Genomic DNA, 23,829 nt, shown 5'->3' with positions numbered 1-23,829 from the left:
TTCTGGAGCTCGCAAGATCCTGCTGTCGGAGCTCGCAAGATCCGGACACTATCACTATATAAGGACGGCCGGGCGGGCACCATGTTTACTCCAGTCTATGTGATTGAACAGTGTGCATGTCTGCCTGTTTTCTCTGGCGCCCGCTCGCATGTTCACTTTCCCGCCCCACCGCAACCTTGCCTGGTGTAGTAACTGGTGTAGTAACTACTACACTGCTGATAGTTACAACCTGCGTGGCGTAGTAGTTTCAATAATCCGTTTCAATTTTTCTTTGTCTCTGCTGCTGTGTGACTGTAAGCTGGGACAGGGTACTACACCACACAAGTCTCACCTCACCCGTGTGCATGCCGATGCTGCAAAATAAATAATCAGTGCTGCAAAAAATCATCTAATTTTTTCAGACAATAAGGGTTACTGACTTAAATTCCTGAATCCTTAATAATAATCCTTTTCAATTTTATTTTTCTGTGTCTGCTGCTGTGTGACTGTAAGCTGGTACAGGCCAGTGTACTACAAGTCTCACTTCACCTGTGTGCATGCCGGTGCTGCAAAATAAATAACCGGTGCTGCAAAATAGTAAAAAAAAATTACAATAAGGGTTACTGACTTAATAATAATCCTTTTCAATTTGTCTGTGTCTGCTGCTGTGTGACTGTAAGCTGGGACAAAGTACTACACTACACAAGTCTCACCTCACCTGTGTGCACGCCGGTGCTGCAAAATAAATAATCGGTGCTGCAAAAAATAATCAATCTAATTTTTTTGGACAATAAGGGTTACTGACTTAAATTCCTGAATCCTTAATAATAATCCTTTTCAATTTTTCTCTGTGGTGCTGTGTGACTGTTAGCTGGGACAGGGTACTACACAAGTCTCACCTCACCTGTGTGCACGCCGGTGCTGCAAAATAATCAATCTAATTTTTTTGGACAATAAGGGTTACGGACTTAAATTCCTGCATCCTTAATAATAATCCTTTACAATGTTTCTGTGTCTGCTGCTGTGTGACTGTACTCCAGAAACATAATGGAGAACCAAAATATGGAGGCTCCAATAGTACAAGAACCACTTCCTCCAAGTGCTGAAGCTGGTGCCACTAGTCAAGACATAGAACATGAAATGCCATCAACGTCGTCTGCCAATGCCGATGCCTAAAGTTGAGTACGTTTAAGAATTTTTTTTTATTAAATCCTTGGAGGAGAAACGTATGCTTGATATGCCATTCATCACACTGAGTGTCAAGGAATGGCTAAGGCCCTGGCCTATGTTCTTGACTAGTGGTCCAGCTTCACACGACGATCACAGCCCTCCTCCTCATCCTCCTCTCCCCCCCCATGAAATGTAAAGAGAGTTAAGCTGTCAGCAAAAAGACAGCAAACAACTCAGCCTTCTAAAGACACGGTATCACAAATCCCCAAGGAGAGTGCAAGGATTGGTGGTTGCGATGCCTGACCTTCCCATCACTGTACGGGAAGAGGTGGCTCCTTCCACAATTTGCAGCACGCCCTCTGCATATGCTGGAAGGATTACCCACAGTCCAGTTCCTGATTTAGAAGTTGTCAAGTTAAAGCTCAGAACACCTCAGATCCCGGAAGTTTGAGTGGGTTCAGATTCTTTGGAAACCAAACCGCTACTCTAATTAGTCATGGTCGTTTTTAAGCTTATTTTCAGGAAGTGTCACTTCCTCTTTACTACTGAGCCCAACAACATTTACAAAGCATTGCACAATACAATATATCTAATCATCCTTGGAAAACAGCTGCATAGTCTGCAAACGTCCTGTTCTGTAATAACATTATGGGACCTATTTAGGAAAGCAGCATATGTTGCTCATTAATTAGTGCTAGTTATAATCTGATACCAGCAGAGGAGCAGCGGCAGATGGTGGCACAATGGTTAGTATTGCGGTCTCACCAGGACCGGCGGCACCACTAGGCAGCTTTAGGCATTTGCCTAGGGTGCTGGCCACTGGAGGGCGGTAGTGAGCAACAGAAGCAGCAGCAACAGAGCTCCCGCCGGCGCCTGAGGAGAGCAAGAAGGAGAGCAAGAAGAAAGAAGAAAGCAGCTGGAACTGGAGCAGGTGAGTGATCCCCCTGGAGCCTGGCCAGAGCTGCGGCTGTTATTGCCGCATCTGTAACCGGCAACATCCCCCCTGCGGCATCTCTTTAAAAATCGCCCCCCACCCCAAGTGAAGTGGCAGCCGTATCTGTAACCACCCCCCAGTGGATCACTCTTCCCCCCCCCCCCCCCCCCCGGGAATTGACCTCCCTGGAGCCCGGCTGGAGCTGCGGCTCTCGCCGCATCTGTAACCAGTTGCAGCATCTCCGGCAACATCCCCCCCCCCCCCCCCCCCGGAGCGAAGTGACGGCTGCGGTGGAGAGGGTGAGCACTGGCGGGCCCCCCATCTAGGGAGCTCCGGTGCCTCGCACCGGCCCTGGGTCTCACAGCAATGATGCTATGGACCAGGAGCCTATCTGTTTTGGGTTTGCATGTTCTCATTGCATAATTGTGGGATTTCTCTGGCTCCACTGAGATAGAGACTAATGTGAATGAGTGACTAATATTTGCAAAACTATTTTCTATATGGCATTTGTAACAGGTTCGCCATACAGATAGGACACAGCAGGCAGTTTTCAGTATTTGTGGATGTGTTTAATCTCATACAAGCCACAAATCCACTTTACACCAAATAAAGCTTCATACAATTAAAGCAGTCTATTTTTTCATGCAGCGCTCCATGCACATGGTGGCTCAGTGCTTCCGGGCACAGGCAGTGCAAGTCCCTGGCGCTACAATACTTAGGCCTACTAACTGGCTCCTACTAGGCATCAGCGCAACTAGCAGCAAACAGAACAAGGCTTAAATCCTTTCTATTGCAATCAGCCCTCTTTCCACCTGGGGCTCTGAAAACCTGGAACAGAGCTGTGTGTTTGGGAGACCATCTGTCTGTCCCCCAAACACACTTGAGAGACCCATTCTTGGCTTTGCAGTGGACCATGTTCTCTTACCTGGCTGCAAAGTACTCTCTCTGAGGCTGGACGGCTTGTGACCAGAGAATCACTTAACCGGTATATTACTGATTTTTTTTTTGCCTTTTAAAATGGTTAGAGCTGCAGTGTGAAAGCGCCAGTCTGCAATTACCAGTTACAAATAACAGGTATTTGCAAACGGGTAAAAAGCAGAGTCCTACACGATTCAGAGCCGTTTTTTTATGCAGTGTGAATGGCTATGAACCGGTATATAGGACTCAGGCAGTAGCTATGAGAGCGCAGTGCGTATGTAATGAGACGCTCATTACATATGTGGATATGCAATGAGCGCAGTGCATATGTAATGAGCCGATCATTACATATGCACATATGTAATGAGTGACTCATTCATATGCACTGCGCTCATTACATATGCGCATATGTTATGTGCGGCTCATTACATATGCACTACGCTGTCTTATAGCTAATGTCTGTCCTGCTTTCACACTGCAAACCTGCTTGAGACCCGGTATTTATGTGCAGTGTGAAATGGGTCTAAAACGATAATGTACCGTTTTAAATACCGTTTCAAAATACCGGATCTGAAATGATTAGGCAATGTGAAAGCAGCATCATATAGTGTGGACAGTGCTGACTGCAGGAAAATGGGACTCCTCCCTGTACACAGCGTCATACCATTCTCTGCAAATCTCTATAAACAGCCACCAACAGCGAACAGCCTGACAGAGGATGTGACAGTATAATCGGCTCTGTTACACTCAGAGGGAACCACAAACCCAGGTAACATCTGTATATTGCAATACGGTAAGATATTATGTTGGGAGACAGATACCATAGCTGCCAGAATCCTATATAATATAAGGCTAAGGGGGAAATTTACTAAGATGTGTATTCTACTTCACATGTGATGTTGCTATGGGCAACCAATCAGAATCTACTTCTTATTTATTTAGCACCCTCTAGAAGATATTAGACAGGATCTGATTGGTTGCCCATAGCAACATCACATGTGAAGAAGAATACACATCTTGGTAAATTTTACCCAATAGCTGCTCCTCACCTCTTTGGGGGGGGGGGGGGGGGGATTAAAGCTTTGTGCACGCCATGGGGCCAATGGAGTAATTCAAGAGTTGCTCTGCTCAGGCATGCACAGGATGTGAGCGGTACTCATGCGCAGTAGTTCGATAATCAGATGATTTTTGAATTCTCGAATTAGCAATCAGGTATGAATCAGCCCCAGGGGGGGAGAAAGTGAAGGAATTAGTAGATACAATGCCAATGTGCTTTTTGTCTCGAAAGTCAATAATGAGAAATAGGGACAATTACACAGTCAGACCTGACAAAAGGACGACATAAACTTATGGTCGACTTAGACATGGTTGACTTGGATAAGGTCGACATGAGTTTTTCATGTCTTTTTTTTCCAAAGGTGGTTTTTCACACTTTACTATCCAAGTGGGCATAGAGTGAGTATATAATAGTGTGCCCGAAGTATGGCGAACGGACATGGTACATTACGATGGTGTCCATGTCGACATATGTGTCCAGACAGAAACAACCATGAAAGACTCATGTAGATCTTATTTTTGTCGACCATAAGCTTGCATTGACCTTTTTTCAATGTCAACCCAGTGGCGTAACAATAGAGGGTGCAGGGGATGCAATTGCCCTGCACCCTTTTAATGTTTAAATAATACTGCGGGCAGTGGTAGGCTGACAGCGCAGCTGTCCCGTGTCCCAGGGACAGCGCAGCACTGTAGCGGTAGTCCAGACTCCTGGGGCTCAACGTCACTCTCCAGCCCCAGCGCGACAACATACAAAAGCACCTTTGCAGTTTCCGGCGCTGCGGTGAGGACTTGGGAGACCCAGCTTCCGGCTCATGACGCGGAGGCGCGGCGCAGTGGAGTCTGAGATCAGTGGTGTGCTGTGGAGCCCTGACGGTGCAGAGACCTGTCAGGGTGAAGCCTCGGTGTAGAGGACACACACCGCCAGAGGTAGCGTCATCTGTCCTGGCGGTGCATACACAGCGGTTCCTTTACTGGGTATGGGGGGGGGGGGGGGCACTGCGGCACTTAGGCCCCTCTAAGTGTTGGGGGTAAAGTAGCAGTTATAGTACCATCTATAGAAGGGGGGGGGGGTTGCCTGTTCTGCTCTCTCTGCTCTGCCCTCTCCCCCTCTTTCTTCCCTGCTCTCAGCCCAAACTCTCAGACCTGTCTCTCTGCCCCTAGTCTTAGTCCATTCCTTAGTCTCTTTATCTCTCGACACCCTCTCTCACTCTTTCTTCTGGCGCAAACACCCCCCCCCATGGGCATTGTAGTGATAATGGGGGGGCCCGTCCAAGATTTTGCTATGGGGCCCACGTCATTGTAGTTACGCCTCTGTGTCAACCATTTCAAGGTGTCGACCTAGTCACTGTCGACCATTAGTGGTTACTAGTGACTGTCGACTTAGGCTTTGCCTACCATTTATACCATAACCTGTTAAATGGTGCTCTGCCAATCAGCTCCTACCTGATAGGTGTTTGAACAATGACAGTAGCCTATTGGTTGGAGTAACCTTCAACATGTGTAATGAGTGATAACTAGAATATCACTCCTTGTTAAATCTGACCCTAAATGTACAGTGATTTATCTTCCAGCATCAGTACAAGGGAATGCCAGTTACACATGTCACATATATGTCGACATGGGGAATATCGACAGTCGACATGGAGTTTATAACTTTTTTTTCGAGCCGACATGTGCCGACAGACGGTATTTCATGCCCTGCCATCTACTAAGGCATGGTGGTAGAATAAAATGGTGTGCCGAGTGTAGCAAAGCACCATGCCCCAGGGGCAGATTAAGGTCTGTTGGGGCCCTGGACAACAAAATTGTGGGGGCCCCCCACAGACAGCGTATGAGAAGTCAGCGGCGGGGTCTATGAAGCAGATGGGAACTAGCAGTGGTATTGGCTACTAGTTCCAATCCGCCACAGGGATCCTGCCGCTGACTTCCCATCCGCGGCAGGGACCCCGGCGTTGACTGCCCAGCCCGCCGCTGGGACACTTTGCCGACTTGCCAGTCGAGATCATGGAGGTATGAGGCATAACATTTTTCTATGCCCCTTTTTAAGAATTTGTTTTCCATAGATGTTATTAAATAGTATATACTATTATACTATAATAACCTGCATGTTTTATCTTTTCGGTACTTATATGTTAGTTGGGCACCCACTATAGTTAGTACGCCCATACCCCCACTATCCATGTCGGGGGAAAACTAAGCAAATAGCTTAGTGGGCGCCCAACTAACATATAAGTACCATCTTTTCCTTACGATACCAAAAGTATATTTAACCCTTTGATTGCCAAGGGAATTTGTCAAGCTAAGGGTAAAAAAATATCCAAGCAAGCGTTTTTATTAAACCCTTTGAGTGGCACCATTGCTGTGAGAGAGCCTCAACAAAAAAAAAAAAAATCCGTCAAAAATACCAGGGCCGCTCACACCGTTTTTTTCATGTGACTCGGCTGTATTTGTGATTATTTATAGTAAAAGAACAGTCGCTGCGAGGGCCGCTGGCATTTTTAGCAGATATTTTGAGTATCTCTCGCAGCGGGATGCAGCGGGATGCAGTGGGATGCAGTGGGATTCTGAACGCCGGGATCCCGACCGCCGGGATTCAGTACTAAGGCCCTTATTCTGATCGGTGCGGATATATCCGTGTGCGTTCGGCCCGCCGATGTTTTGTGTCTGCGCATGTGCAGAGGCGTCTCTGCGCATGTGCGAGCGGGGCGTACGGCCAAATCCCGCATGAAATGTGAACACTCCGAACAGGGGGTGGAGAGGGGCGTGAAGGGCTATTTGGGCTCATTACCATATGCATACGCCCCGCGTTTCATTGGAGTTCCCATGAAAACGCTGGGCGTACGTATGGTAATGCGGCCGTGACGCACGTGTAGGGGGCGGACATATGACATCGCCGGATGTCAGATGCCCGCCCAGATCCCTGCTTTTGCACGGAAAAATGTCCGTGTGGTCTGAGGTTGCGGGTGCTGGTGGAGCACACGGTCCTGCATTCGATGGTCTGCGACCATCGAATGATGGGGGAGGTTCCCTTAGATGGAGGAGGCGTATTCCGTGAAAAATACACGTGCGGTCCGTTCGGACAGCTTCTTACCGCATACGGACGGAGTTGGCGATCCGTATGGAAGGCGGGGTTTCGCACGCACGGTCCTGGCCGCATAATCGGCTCCGGCCGCACCGATCAGAATAAGGGCCTGAATCCCTCGCAGCAACGATGGCACTCAAAGGGTTAAATAGCAATAGCTCAAAATTAGCTGTGTTATCAGGAAATAGATATTTCGTAAGCCAGATAAGCTTGTTCCTGGCAGAGATCTCTATGAGGCGCACTGGATATTTTTCCCAGCAACAATATTGGAAAACATATTTTGGAATTGCAGGAGAGCAGGTCACCGCTGTGCACTGTGGGACACTGGATGAGGACATTGGCATTTATAGTAAACTAGCAGAAGTACCGGCGTTGCCCAAGTTTAAATATTCAAGTTATTGGGTTATCACTGAGTTGGATGTAACGGTCAACATTTTAAACGTAATTGGCAGCTCTTTCAACACCCCTAAGAGGTGGCTGTTTTTTAGGGTGACACCATTAGCCCTAATCCCTGACTTAGCTTTCTGTTCAGTTTTATAATAAATTTTACATTGCGAGGTGGATTTAGGGGGTATTCAATCTGTGCTGATATTTCCCGACAGGGGAAATATCGTCACTCGCCTATTCAATGCTGCCGTAATGACAGCATTGGAGGGTGTCAGATCAGACTTTTTAAAAGTCGGGTCTGTTTTGTCGGAAATGGCCGCAGATTCTCTAATTCACGGGAATTTTCTGACAATCTACGGCTGTTTACACTGATCCACGGACTTTCCGACACTTGACAGCCGGAACATTGAATTCCGGCTGTGGAGTTACTGTCGGAAGTAGCAAAAACGGCCCGGGATTGCGACTGTTTGGACGTTCTAGATTGAATACCCCCCTTATGCTGGCCATACATCAGACCAACTTTCCTAAAACCATCCAACTATTTGGTTGGTTGGACTGAAAATCTGGTATTGTATGGGGGCAAATGGCAATAAGCAATTTGCTCACAAACTCAGGAGAATGGACAAAAACATTCAGTGAAATTGTTTAAATCAAATAGGTCCAACTACAGTACATTGTCTGTGAGAGTTGTTGTCTATTTTCAGATTTTGGAAATAACATTTGCTCTCATCCAGTACCAGGTTTTTATTCCATCCATCCAACTAGTTGGATGGTCGGAGAAAAGTTGGTCTAATGTGCGGCCAGCATTAGTGTTTTTCTTCTGTTATCAATGTGGCTTTTCCAAGGTATACAACTAGGCCAATTTACCAATGCTTCTAAAATGAAATAGGTGATGTTGCCCACAGCAACCAATCAGATTCTCTCTATCATTTTGTTGGATGCGATAGACAGGTTGCATTTTTAGAAGCATTGGTAAATTTACCACAACATGTTTTGTCTTCCTACCTCTGGTTCTGTCAGTTTTATTAGCTCATTAATATATTTGTCCCTTATAACAGCTCTGTCCAATTTTCATTCAAAACCATTCTGTGGAAGGCCCAGAACAGGCACCATATTTGAAAGTTCTGCATAGACCAATGGGAGGTCTGCCCACAATTCCAATTTGCTAGTATGTCTCCTGGGATACAATGTTACCACTCAGTGAAGTTTCCTTCCAAATCCATTCAGTGGAAGGCCCTGAATAGGCTCCCCGGCTCAAAGTTCTGCCCATACTACACCAACGGGAGGTCCAACCAGGACTCTAATGTAGGGTACACACCAGGACGACCCGCTCACGATGCACATCGTGAGCGGGTCGTCAGTGTCTCGTCCGACCCGCTCACGGTGACGCGGGGGGGCACGACCCGCTCACGATATGCACCGTGAGCGGGTCCGATCTGATGGCGACCCGCACCCGGCTGTATGGTCGTCATTGAGATCCTACCTGCAGCAGGTAGGATCTCAATAACGACCGACCCGCGGGACCGCGCATCGGATCGGTATCGGTCCACACCAGGTCAGAAAAGGGCCCAATCAGCACACAATCTACATCCAATTGATCGGAATTGGATCTAGATTGTGGGGATCGGGCCCTAGTCGTCCTGGTGTGTACCCAGCATAAATCTGGGCAGGAGCCAATGGAATACTTTGCAGGAGTGACCAAATGACTAACTGGATAAGCAAATGTCAGAAGACAATCTCTAACACAAAAGTAGGGTGGCGCCAATCTCTCCTGTTGGAGAATAACCATGAAAAAGTCAAAATTCAAAGTCCAAATGTTTTATTGTGGAGCTTGTTCAGATGTACTTCAAGCAATTAGATGACAACACAGTGGCGTAAGTTTGTCCCAGTTGCCCAGAGGCAAGATTAATATTTGTGCCCCCCCCTCAGACACACACACATACACACACAGCACTTTATATAAATATATGTATTTGTGTATGTGTGTGTGTATGCGCGCAGCAGCAGCTCTTATCTCTGCAGAGTAGGGGCACTGCCACGATGCGGGCCCCCCTCCACCTCTGCCATGATCAGGATCCCCTCCAGCATAGGCGTGCGCAGCACATTTTATTAGGGGGTGCACCACCTATTGTGCCCTGTCTAACAACACCCATTGGGTGCGTCTAACACCACCAACTAGGCGTGTCTATCATCATCTATTGGCACTCACTACAATATAAGAGTCCCTCAGCCACAACATAATCTCCTGTTTATTTCAGTCGGTTTTTAATCTCCTTATTACTCTCTGTAACAGTTCATGCAAATAAGGTCCAAAACATACAGTATATGGATGACGCAGGTATGTAGTGATATGACAATGGTCTAGTACAATTAACAATTCAAAACACACATAATTGATTGATGGGCACTTCTTTTAATAGAATACAGTTCTAAAAAGCAAAAGTATTTGGTAAAAGGTATTGCTGGTTGCTAGTGGCATGGAGGTGTTTATAAGGGTGGGCACAGCATTAGGGGGGTGCCTGTGCACCCCTAACACTCTATGTGCGCACGCCTATGCCCTCCAGCTGCTGCCGCATATCCTAGGTCCCGGCCCCCGGTCCTGGTCCTCGTCACCTGTGCAGTAGCTTCTTCGGTACTGCGCATGGGCTGACCCCAGCCTCTATGGGCTGCTTTTGCACCACCCCCCGGAGGCATATGCAGGGTCCCGGGTCCGGTGCATGCGCAGTATCATCCTCGTACTGTGCATGCGCGGAACCTGGTTTTTATGGGCTGCCGATCAACAGCCCATGTAGAGGCATCCTGGAGGGAGGGAACACCTCCCAATGGGACTGCCTTGGGTGTCTGGCAGGTCGGTCTTCCAATAGGAAGTCACTGCCAGTCACAGCAAGGCTGGAGCCGTCTCAGTACTAGAAACCACAGATCTAAAAATCGCACATTTTCGATACTAAAAATCACACTTTTTCCTTTCTAAAAATTGCAGTAATTCGCATGCAAATTCCGACTTTGTCTAAAAAAAATTTAACTTAAAATGTGCTATTTATAGACATGCGATTTAGTGCTTTAGACATGCGATTTAGTGCAATTTTAAAACATGTCAAAAAACCTATTACATTTTGCCCCATGTGTTCTTTCTTATGGAACTGAACACAAACACAATGCTAATTTATAAATTATACTTTATTTTTCTAACCACCATTATATCATTTTATTGATAGGGCACCACAAATTGCTATCTATTGCGGTGTGCAATTGCATATATATGCTAATATGGGCAGAAGCTACCCTGAGCATAGGAATGCCCACTGCTTTGCAACAGCGTATAATTACTGAAACATCGGTGCCATCATCAGAAATCAGTGAGAGCTCTCCAGTAGCAAGTAAAATTGCAGCTGGTAATTTCTGCATGCCCAGAAAACACTGTCTGACTGGCTATGACACGCCTGCGTTTGTCGACCAATCACAGATGCTATTCTATTGTCACTCACATTGCATCTGATTCCTCGGTGCAACTGCAATGATCTTACCACAAGTGCGCACTGTGCAGTAAGAAAACATCAACCAATGTGCAGACAATATCTCCTGAATGAACCTCAAAATCTGTGATATTTTATTTTTCCAAACCAACTAACGAAATTGGCACAAACCTGTCCTTCCATTCTTGTTAATTGTCATTTTCTTATCCCTTATAGCTAGAAGAACCATGTCCTCATATCGATCAGAACATGGAGGCTTTGTCACTATAGCTCAAGGTGGCCCACAAAATACTAAACCTCCGGAGATACAAATAAATAATGTTCCAAACACAATACCTAAACCACTGATTAAATTTTTTAAAGGAGAACCTGAACCTCTTGGGGTGAGTACATTGACTGCTTATAAATGAATTTACATAATGCAGAGAACTGGAGGAAGAAGAAAAAAATACACTATGTGGTTTACCAGAGACTGACCCCCCCCCCCTACTGACTTGCAGCATGTACACCTTGTTGTTGAAGACCTGGTATTGGTGTTCCTAGACCCCTCTTCAAGAGGGGTACTGTTACGATCCACCTCCAGTGGGTCGTTGTAACTATGCAGTCACTATGGTCTGTGTGGGTTTTGTATTTGTTCACTGGATCAGTGCTCCAGATTTTGCTGATCCAACTTGCCTGGTGTTCATGCATACCCTGTTCTTTGTGTGTGGCTGCAGGCTAGGCTCCTTCTGTTTGTTTTGGGTTCCTGCTCCAGAGTGTTCCTAGTCCCAACACCTTGTATCCAGTGTCCACAGTGTCTGTGACTCATGTTCCTGGTCCCTGATTGCTTCAGTCCTCAGTACCTGCTTTGTCCAGCCTGCAGTATCCTTTCCAGAGCCTGCTGTCAGTCGTCATTTCAGATAAGTCAGGGGTTACCTGCATCCTTATCTTTGCTTTATATATTGTTACAATCTCTGCATTGTTGCAGTTACCTGCACAGGAGGGTCAGGCCTTGCCTGCCCAGGGGGTTCCCCTCTCCTAGTGCAGGTATACAGGATTATTATGATTCTCTTTCCATCTGTGCATTGTTGCACCCATTGTGTACTTTAGGGACATTCACCTAGTTACCATCTGTGCATTGTTGCACCTGTGGGTTCATACCCTCACGTTCTGGGAGGCTGAGTGTATACGTCATCTCACCCATTCTTGCAGTGTATTCGATTTCCTGCGGGCCTCCTTGACCTAATTCGACCTCACAACGTGGTGAAGTCTTAGCTTGCAGGAGGCCAGCTGGACCATTGATCCACTGCAATCAAGTCACCACACTCAGTCCTGCCTAACAGTGGTGGCTCCAGAGGAGGGGCTGCAGCATGGTTCCAAATTCATGTAGGGGTACCACACACAAAGCCACAACACCCATTCCTAACTGACCATTTGGTGTGACTTCCCTATTTGAATTTTGAACTGTGCTGCATCCCCACCTCTGGAGCCACCACTGGCCACTCCAGAGTTTCAGGATGAATACCAGACACAGAGGATTTCCTGAGAGACATTATGGGGCCCATTTATTATATCTCAGGCTTAGACCCGCTATCTGTGGCCATAGAAAATTAATTTCCACTGAGATGTATTAAAATGATCACATCCAATGACAGCAACATGTAAAGTGACCGACATCATATGCACAAGTGTGACCAAAGTCTTCCATAGAATAATGCCATCTGGAGATGGCATTACTGATAAGGGGCCAAATGTAATAGGGTGTGAGAATCAGAAAGTTAGAGATTTTGGGAGACATTGGGTGACATTCTATGGGATGAGATTTTTTTCGCACTTTCAAAATCGCCCATTATCGCACTTTTTTAATATCACATTTTTGCCGCGAATTCACATATTTAATGAGGTGCGAATTCTGGAATGAAAAGTGCGATTTAGTGAGATAATGTGCGAATTTTAGGCATGAAAATGTGCGAATTTTAGGCATGAAAATGTGCGATTTTGAGGAAATGAGTGATTTTGTGTTCATAAAAAAAAAAAAATTGGTGTGGGGTCCCCCCTCCTGAGCATAACCAGTCCCGGGCTCATTAAGCCGGTCCTGGTTCCAAAAATACGGGGGACAAAAAATCTGGGGGTCCCCTGTATTTTGAAACCAGCACCGGGCTCCAACAGCCCTCGGTGTCATGCCACAGCCGGGGGACACTTTTTATATAAGGTCCCCCGGCCGAAACATGAGCACCGTGACTGGTCAGCCTTGGACGGGGTACCTGGAGGAGTGGGGACCCCCCCATAAAGGGTCCCCCCCCCCAGGCTTCACCCGTCCAGGACTGAAGCCCGGGGCTGTCACCGGCGTCCGTGGCCAGTGGACGCCGGCCTGATAGGGTTAAATCTTCCATACATAACATTGCTTGATACAGGAGAACTACAAGTGCCAGCAGACCTCCCCCACATGCTGGGACTTGGAGAACCACAAGTCCCAGCATGCGGGGCATTAATGGGCCCGCTATGGGGGCATGACCCAGAGGCTCTGTGAGCCTCTAGCCATGCCTCCAGCCCCCTTAGCAGCTGACAGGGGGGACTACCAACAGCCCCCCCACACCGCGGGACACTGCCGCCCGCGGGTGGGACAGCGGGACAGGCCCTGACAATCGGGACTGTCCCGCTAAAATCTGGACTGTTGGGAGGTATGCAGTCAGAGAGAATGCAGTGTGGTTCCTTCCAGCTGCAGCATCCACAGTATACTATACCGGTGTACTGGTCAGTGTGGAAGATATAAGGGGAGAGGGGAACTGTCATATTGTGTGTGGGTTCGGGTCCCTTGAAAACCCAAGGTATCTGCGAGGGCACAGTGTTTGCACTAAGCCTACACTTTATTTCTCAGGCAGTCACCTGGAAAATTCCCCTTACACCCAGCACGATTACATGGCAAATATATAAAACATCAGGGCAGTGCAATGTTCGGATGCCCCAGACAGGAGGGCAGAGTGTATCCATCGCTACAATAGGGAGGGTCTCTCCGTGAGCTTGCTGTATGTATTACAAGTTGTGTTATGTGAACAGTGGGCATTATTGTTTGCAATAAATATATACTGTGGGCTTTACTGTCTGGTATAATATAAAAGGGGCAGTGCGCTTTGGCATAATATTAATTGTGGGTGGGGATACATACTGTACGTATGGCCAGTGGTCCGGATGCCGGCAGTCAGAATACTGACTGGCTTCCCATAGGAGGGAATCCCTACAGGGTTTAGGTAAATATACGTACCTTGCATCTTCCCATTACCCCCCACCCTCTAGTCTAACCCTAAAGGCCCCCATACACTTTTGTGACTTTAATGAGGGGATAAATTGCATTCCATCCCAGCAAGTTCGGCCAGAGGCTGTCCGATCGGACAGATCCTACATGCAGCACTTGCGATCTAGGGGCTCCGATTCAATGCGCATGGGACCACGCATTGGTGTGTTTCAAGGAGCTATGGGGGGGGGGGGGGGCAGTTGTATCAGTGTACCCCAAGATTTCTGTTGCCACCCTGGATGTAATAGCCTCTGAGTTCCGGGTTTGTGCGGGATGCCGGTTGAACTTTTTTTATTAAAGAGGCAATCACTCACAAGGCATGGTTTCGCATGTAAATGATTTTATAACAAGGTTTGAGTTGGGCCGGCATCCCCCACAGGCGCGGAACTCAGAGGCTGTTACATCTGGACTGTAATCTTAAATGTTCATCTACATTAATTGGAGAGATGATTGTATCGTGTTTCCTTATTTTATAGGTGACCCAGATAGTGATTGGAATAACGCAAATTCTAATTGGCATTGTTCTGACTACCAAATGCCACATGACATGGTGCCCTTTTCTTTTATCTCTTATCATTTCTTTTGGTTCGCCTTTTTGGTCTGGCATAATGGTAAGAAAATGTCTCTTTCTTTTATACATGTATATTTTAGTGCATTGTACATGTACATATAGCTATGGTGTATGTACATATATAGTTTAGTGCATTGTACATATACATATAGCTATGGTGTATGTACATGTATAGTTTAGTGCATTGTACATATACATATAGCTATGGTGTATGTACATATATAGTTTAGTGCATTGTACATATACATATAGCTATGGTGTATGTACATATATAGTTTAGTGCATTGTACATATACATATAGCTATGGTGTATGTACATGTATAGTTTAGTGCATTGTACATATACATATAGCTATGGTGTATGTACATATATAGTTTAGTGCATTGTACATATACATATAGCTATGGTGTATGTACATGTATAGTTTAGTGCATTGTACATATACATATAGCTATGGTGTATGTACATATATAGTTTAGTGCATTGTACATATACATATAGCTATGGTGTATGTACATGTATAGTTTAGTGCATTGTACATATACATATAGCTATGGTGTATGTACATGTATAGTTTAGTGCATTGTACATGTACATATAGCTATGGTGCTTGTACATATATAGTTTAGTGTATTGTACATGTACATTATAGCTATGGTGCATGTACATGTATAGTTTAGTGCATTGTACATATACATTATAGCTATGGTGTATGTACATATATAGTTTAGTGCATTGTACATGTACATATAGCTATGGTGTATGTACATATATAGTTTAGTGCATTGTACATGTACATTATAGCTATGGTGTTTGTACACGTATATTTTAGTGCATTGTACATGTACATATAGCTATGGTGTATGTACATATATAGTTTAGTGCATTGTACATGTACATTATAGCTATGGTGCATGTACATATATAGTTTAGTGCATTGTACATGTACATATAGCTATGGTGCATGTACATGTATAGTTTAGTGCATTGTTCATATACATATAGCTATGGTGTATGTACATATATAGTTTAGTGCATTGTACATATACATATAGCTATGGTGTATGTACATGTATAGTTTAGTGCATTGTACATATACATATAGCTATGGTGTATGTACATATATAGTTTAGTGCATTGTACATATACATATAGCTATGGTGTATGTACATGTATAGTTTAGTGCATTGTACATATACATATAGCTATGGTGTATGTACATATATAGTTTAGTGCATTGTACATATACATATAGCTATGGTGTATGTACATGTATAGTTTAGTGCATTGTACATATACATATAGCTATGGTGTATGTACATGTATAGTTTAGTGCATTGTACATGTACATATAGCTATGGTGCTTGTACATATATAGTTTAGTGTATTGTACATGTACATTATAGCTATGGTGCATGTACATGTATAGTTTAGTGCATTGTACATATACATTATAGCTATGGTGTATGTACATATATAGTTTAGTGCATTGTACATGTACATATAGCTATGGTGTATGTACATATATAGTTTAGTGCATTGTACATGTACATATAGCTATGGTGTATGTACATATATAGTTTAGTGCATTGTGCATGTACATTATAGCTATGGTTCATGTACATGTATAGTTTAGTGCATTGTACATGTACATATAGCTATGGTGTTTGTACATATATAGTTTAGTGCATTGTACATGTACATTATAGCTATGGTTCATGTACATGTATAGTTTAGTGCATTGTGCATGTACATTATAGCTATGGTGTTTATGTACATATATAGTTTAGTGCATTGTACATGTACATATAGCTATGGTGTTTGTACATATATAGTTTAGTGCATTGTACATGTACATTATAGCTATGGTTCATGTACATATATAGTTTAGTGTATTGTACATGTACATTATAGCTATGGTTCATGTACATGTATAGTTTAGTGCATTGTACATGTACATTATAGCTATGGTGTTTATGTACTTATATAGTTTAGTGCATTGTACATGTACATATAGCTATGGTGTTTATGTACTTATATAGTTTAGTGCATTGTACATGTACATATAGCTATGGTGTTTATGTACTTATATAGTTTAGTGCATTGTACATATACATATAGCTATGGTGCATGTACATATATAGTTTAGTGCATTGTACATGTACATATAGCTATGGTGTTTGTACATATATAGTTTAGTGCATTGTACATATACATATAGCTATGGTGTATGTACATGTATATTTTAGTGCATTGTACATGTACATATAGCTATGGTGTTTGTACATATATAGTTTAGTGCATTGTACATGTACATTATAGCTATGGTGTTTGTACATATATAGTTTAGTGCATTGTACATGTACATTATAGCTATGGTGTTTGTACATATATAGTTTAGTGCATTGTACATGTACATTATAGCTATGGTGTTTGTACATATATAGTTTAGTGCATTGTACATGTACATATAGCTATGGTGTATGTACATATATAGTTTAGTGCATTGTGCATGTACATTATAGCTATGGTGCATGTACATGTATATTTTAGTGCATTGTACATGTACATTATAGCTATGGTTCATGTACATGTATAGTTTAGTGCATTGTACATGTACATATAGCTATGGTGTTTGTACATATATAGTTTAGTGCATTGTACATGTACATTATAGCTATGGTTCATGTACATGTATAGTTTAGTGCATTGTGCATGTACATTATAGCTATGGTGTTTATGTACATATATAGTTTAGTGCATTGTACATGTACATATAGCTATGGTGTTTGTACATATATAGTTTAGTGCATTGTACATGTACATTATAGCTATGGTTCATGTACATATATAGTTTAGTGCATTGTACATGTACATTATAGCTATGGTTCATGTACATGAATAGTTTAGTGCATTGTACATGTACATTATAGCTATGGTGTTTATGTACTTATATAGTTTAGTGCATTGTACATGTACATATAGCTATGGTGTTTATGTACTTATATAGTTTAGTGCATTGTACATATACATATAGCTATGGTGCATGTACATATATAGTTTAGTGCATTGTACATGTACATATAGCTATGGTGTTTGTACATATATAGTTTAGTGCATTGTACATATACATATAGCTATGGTGTATGTACATGTATATTTTAGTGCATTGTACATGTACATATAGCTATGGTGTTTGTACATATATAGTTTAGTGCATTGTACATGTACATATAGCTATGGTGTTTGTACATATATAGTTTAGTGCATTGTACATGTACATATAGCTATGGTGTTTATGTACTTATATAGTTTAGTGCATTGTACATGTACATATAGCTATGGTGCATGTACATATATAGTTTAGTGCATTGTACATGTACATATAGCTATGGTGTTTGTACATATATAGTTTAGTGCATTGTACATATACATATAGCTATGGTGTATGTACATGTATATTTTAGTGCATTGTACATGTACATATAGCTATGGTGTTTGTACATATATAGTTTAGTGCATTGTACATGTACATATAGCTATGGTGTTTGTACATATATAGTTTAGTGCATTGTACATGTACATATAGCTATGGTTTTTGTACACATATAGTTTAGTGCATTGTACATGTACATATAGCTATGGTGCATGTACATGTATAGTTTAGTGCATTGTACATGTACATATAGCTATGGTGTTTGTACATATATAGTTTAGTGCATTGTACATATACATATAGCTATGGTGCATGTACATGTATATTTTAGTGCATTGTACATGTACATATAGCTATGGTGTTTGTACATATATAGTTTAGTGCATTGTACATGTACATATAGCTATGGTGTTTGTACATATATAGTTTAGTGCATTGTACATGTACATATAGCTATGGTGTTTGTACATATATAGTTTAGTGCATTGTACATGTACATATAGCTATGGTGTTTGTACATATATAGTTTAGTGCATTGTACATATACATATAGCTATGGTGTATGTACATGTATAGTTTAGTGCATTGTACATATACATATAGCTATGGTGTATGTACATATATAGTTTAGTGCATTGTACATGTACATATAGCTATGGTGTTTGTACATATATAGTTTAGTGCATTGTACATGTACATTATAGCTATGGTGCATGTACATGTATATTTTAGTGCATTGTACATGTACATATAGCTATGGTGTTTGTACATATATAGTTTAGTGCATTGTACATGTACATATAGCTATGGTGTTTGTACATATATAGTTTAGTGCATTGTACATGTACATATAGCTATGGTGTTTGTACATATATAGTTTAGTGCATTGTACATGTACATTATAGCTATGGTGCATGTACATGTATAGGGGAGTTAAATGCTCATTGCCCAGGGGGAGTTAATACTCATTGCCCAGGGGGAGTTAATGCTCATTGCCCAGGGGGAGGTAAATGCTCATTGCCCAGGAGGAGGTAAATGCTCATTGCCCAATGGGAGGTAAATGCTCATTGCCCAGGGGGAGTTAAATGCTTATTGCCCAGGGGGAGGTAAATGCTTAATGCCCATGGGGAGTTAAATGTTTTTATTGTGGGGAGGAGCAGTGCCATGGAGGCGCTCTGACAGTATTAGAGACCAAAGTGCGTATACTGTACTTCATGTCATTGCTGGCCAGCAGCTACAGTGTCCCAGTGAGCACCCTATAGGAGCTCTACCTGTGTAGTAGGAGGCAGCATATGCCGTACTAATCTTTGTGTGCATCCCAAATAAGAATAACAAAGACTAACATATTCTGTTAATTTATAATATTTCCATTGTATTCCACTGCATGTTTAAAAAACAGGACTGTGCAGCTAATAAATTATCTTTTTTTGGGTCCGGTATGATATGCCGGCGGTCAAAATAACGACGCCGGCTGATAGTAAGCAGCTGATAGTATTAAGACAGTACAGTGAGATGTGGCACATACTGCATATATTTATATGTGCAAATAAAACAAAGACAATATAGGTATATCTGAGCCACTAATTTAATGTGAATACCCATAAGGATTGGGTCTATATGCAAGGACACTATTTAACCAATTACGGTATATGACTATACATAATTTTGTCAATTAACCCCATATACCTAAAAATTAGAAATATCTAAATATTGCGTATATATATATATATATATATATATATATATATATATATATATATATATAATAGTCGGTTATTACATTTTGAATATACCGATTATAGGCACATTCAGCAAATCATTAAATAGCCCTCATACTGCACTCGCCCAGTTTGAGATTTGATACATGTACTGTACCTACTGTACATACGCCACTGTCAATACAGGAGTAAAACTCACAGAAACATTACCATTTGAATCCAGAGGACTGGACACAAGTAGATAAATTTTTTGCCACAAATTAGTTAAACTCTTAGAATAGAAAGATACATTTGTCTCTATTACACTGTTACCAACTTATCATTGAAACCCACACAAAGGCACTTATTCAGATCTGATTGCAGTACAAATTGTTTGGAAAATGGGCAAAACCATGTGCACTGCAGGTGAGGCAGATGTAACATGTGCAAAGAAAAGTTAAATTTGGGTGGGGTGTGTTGAAACTCAAATCTAAATTGCAGTGTAAAAATAATGTAGCCAGTATTTATCCTGCACAGAAACAAAATAACTCACACAAATCTAACTCTCTCTATACATGTTACATCTGCCCCACCTGCAGTGCACATGGTTTGCCTATTTTCCAAACAAATTTGTACTGCGATCACATCTGAATAAAGGCAAATGACCATTTACTATTACAGCACTTCACACATAATCTAAAATCTATAAAAAAATACCATCAGAAAGGACACTTGTAAATGTGACAAAGGAGCAGGGCTGGATTAAGCCTTTCGTGGGGACCGGGTCATTTTGGACAGGGGGCCCCCTCCCATTTGTCATTACTGGCTGCAAACTGCACAGGAGAATATTACACATAAACTTGGTTAATGGGTAACTGCAGTGGTGGGATTAATATAAACATAAATTTATATATATATAAAATTCCACATAAAAAGCCTGTGTTTGTCCCTATGTAGCTTACTCTGTAGGAGCTCTGAAAGGCTCAGCGCTGCCTCTAATTAAAAACCCTCCCATGACAAGGCCACTACTGCTGTCCTCCATGGGCCTGAGAAGCATATGATGAGCTCCACCAAGCAGAAATCAGCACAAGCCTCTCAGCCTCTTGTGCAAAGTCTCATGAGACTTAGTCAACTCCCAGTAATGCACAGTGTCAGTAATGTCAGTATGCCTTGGCTCCGCATGCTCAGCACCATTAATCATTGTCACATTGGCAAATAGGTGAAGCTGCAGCACTACCCCACTTCCATGCACAAAACCTTCAGCTTAAAAAAAATTATATATATTTTTAAAATACATGCCAACCAGAGGGGGGCCCTAGATAGAGGGGGGCGGGGGGGGGGGGGGGGCTGTGTTCCCCCTTTAATCCAGCCCTGCATAAGAGTGTCTAAATTAATATGAATACCACATAATAAGACACATACAAGCGACCAGCAGAGACCGATATTTTAATTAAATCTTTATTTTTCACACTAATTTTCTTTCTTATTCACATGTTTCTTTATACTATATTTTAACATACTTCGCTCTGTTTCAATGTAGGATTCCCCATCACATAAACATGACGTATTAAGTCATACCCTGGTAAAGACATGATTGAGAACAGATTGGAGGGTTATACCTATATTTTTACAAATATTGACCAATAAAGAATATCAAAACTTTTTAACCCATAAACCTACAGGGAGGAAGGAGTGCATCTTTATAAATTGGTTTTCTTTTATTTCCTTTTTTTTTTACTTACTACTTTAAACCTGTCAATGGCACTCATCATAGGCTGTGTGATAATATAATCACACAGAACCTTTCACTATATCCTCCCATATAATTACAACACAAATACAATTTCCTGGTGCGGGAAGATTCACTTGTTCTATGATCCTCCTAGACATAGATTGTGTCTTCTTGGGTCCATGTATGCACCCATGGGTCTTGGCAAAACAAAAAAACTAAAATCCAACACCAGGCGAACTGAGGAGTAGCCGCAGGATGTCTGTGTTTACATCCTGCGACTCGTCCTCCAGAATACGGCTTTTGCCCAATTTAGCGGCACCTATAGGACAATCAGAAGTCGCTAGGCCTTTAGGCGGCCAATAGCAGTATTCAGGGGAGGAGCCGCAGGATGTAAACAAACTGCGGCTTCTCCCCAGTTCATCCCAGTTTTCTTTTTTTGTTTTGCCAAGACCGTGGATGCCTATATGGACCCAAGAGGATGCGATCAGTGCCTAGGAGGATGTAAGTATGGTTTCCCTCCACAGGTACCCACAGTGGATTAATACTGGAAAAGGGGACTGATCTACTATCAAGATAGGTAAGTATCTGTATGAAAGGGCTCTGAGTGTAATAAAGTTTTATTTTTCTGTTGTGTTTGTGTATTTATTTAACTATTGGTTCTGCTGTGGAACTAAGAGTCCTAGCAAGCCCATTAATGAGCTGCATGCTGGGACTTGTGGTTCTTCAAGTCCCAGTATGTGGACCAGGCTTGCTGGGACTCATAGTTCCACAGCAGAACCCAATAGTTTATTTCTTTTTTTACACAATCATCAGCCTGGTACCAACAGCCCAGGGGTACTGGGGACAGCCCCAGGCTTCAGCCTGGGCAGGTAAATTCTGGAGGGGGGGGACCCCTTTATTGGGGGGTCCCCACTTCCCCAGGACCCCTGCCCAGGCTGACCGGTCAGGGGGTAATGCTTTGGCCGCTGGCTGGTTGGGCCTGGTGATGGTTTTTACCCACACTGTCTTTCTCTTTTAATAATTTATTTTGTCATTTTTTTTTTACTCTGCAGCCTGCACGGATCTGACTAATCCATGCAGGCTAAAGCCAAATACACCTGGAAAATGAAGTGTATTTTCCGAGCGTATTTTACCAGCAATTAGCAGCCATATCCCGCTAATTGCCAGTAATTACATTATATATATATATATATTTTACATATGGCCGCTTAGTAAATTAGGAATCACCATTTTTGGACACGAGTACGCCGGTTTTATATGAATTTTGTTAGTAAATTCCCCTATTGTGAAGTGTGAGGTATTCAGGATAGACTGGAAATGAGTGCAAATTAATGTTATTGAGGTAAATAATAGCGTAGGAGCAAAAAAAAAAAAAAATTCTTTGATATTAGCAATTTTTCTGTTTTTTTTTTTTTTTTAAATACAGATCCAAAATACAAAACACAACGAAACACGATACGCTGAAGGGTGGTGTTTCAGAACAATTACAGATCCAAAACACTGCTGGAGATAACGATCCAAAACACATTTCACTAAACACTAAAGTGGCCGGTGCACATTCCTAGTTTCTATAGACCCAGTGCTGATTTTATAGTTATAAAATAAACAGAATAAAAATTGTAGCCATTGCTCTATGAAGTAACAAGATTTCATGTTTTTTTTTTTTTTTAGTACGTTATTTCGGGATCTCTCTCAGTTGCTGCTACTTACAAACCAACTGTAGGAAAGGTGAGCAAGTTGAATTGTTATGCATATTATTATTAAGATATATATATATATGGTGGGATGCTCTGAAGCAAAAATGCTGTAAAATCCCTGTTATATGGGTATATACCACATTTTTTTATGCACTAAAGTTGCATGCCGGGTTACCCCCCGCTAGGGGTATCACCCATAGAAGCATATTGGCATCTCTTTATGAACCCTGCCACCTCGCATCAACCCCCATCACCCAGCATCGCCCCCCCCCCCCCCACTCACCTAATGTTTGCGCAGTGACCTCCTCCTCCCTAGCATCTTCCAGGTGCAGGGAGGAGGAGGCGGAGTCCGTCAGTCCCTGCAGCCATCTGAGCAGCAGGCTGCCAGGCACACGAGTAGCGGGAGAGCAGCGAGGACCCGCTCA

At 42.7% G+C, this 23,829-nt stretch overlaps 1 protein-coding gene across 2 annotated transcripts in view; it reads left to right on the top strand.

The window, feature by feature from the left end:
* The first annotated feature begins 3,652 nt into the window (after positions 1 to 3,652).
* LOC146041998 (membrane-spanning 4-domains subfamily A member 4A-like) overlaps positions 3,653 to 23,829 on the top strand; it is a 35,522-nt gene continuing 15,345 nt past the window's right edge. The window contains exons 1-4 of one of the 2 annotated variants that reach the window (XM_083161888.1): positions 3,653 to 3,794; positions 11,216 to 11,382; positions 14,747 to 14,881; positions 23,379 to 23,435. In XM_083161888.1, the coding sequence (XP_083018014.1) occupies positions 11,227 to 11,382; positions 14,747 to 14,881; positions 23,379 to 23,435 (348 nt within the window). In that variant the 5' untranslated portion in view covers positions 3,653 to 3,794; positions 11,216 to 11,226. The remainder of the gene's footprint in view (positions 3,795 to 11,215; positions 11,383 to 14,746; positions 14,882 to 23,378; positions 23,436 to 23,829) is intronic. The other variant, XM_083161887.1, reaches the window with a different exon arrangement.

Source organism: Crinia signifera, chromosome 19 (genome assembly GCF_055691185.1).
Source record: "Crinia signifera chromosome 19, ASM5569118v1, whole genome shotgun sequence".
In the NCBI taxonomy this organism is placed as follows: domain Eukaryota; kingdom Metazoa; phylum Chordata; class Amphibia; order Anura; family Myobatrachidae; genus Crinia; species Crinia signifera.
The sequence above is the reverse complement of the archived record's forward strand: the minus strand, read 5'-3'. Positions and strand labels throughout refer to the sequence as shown.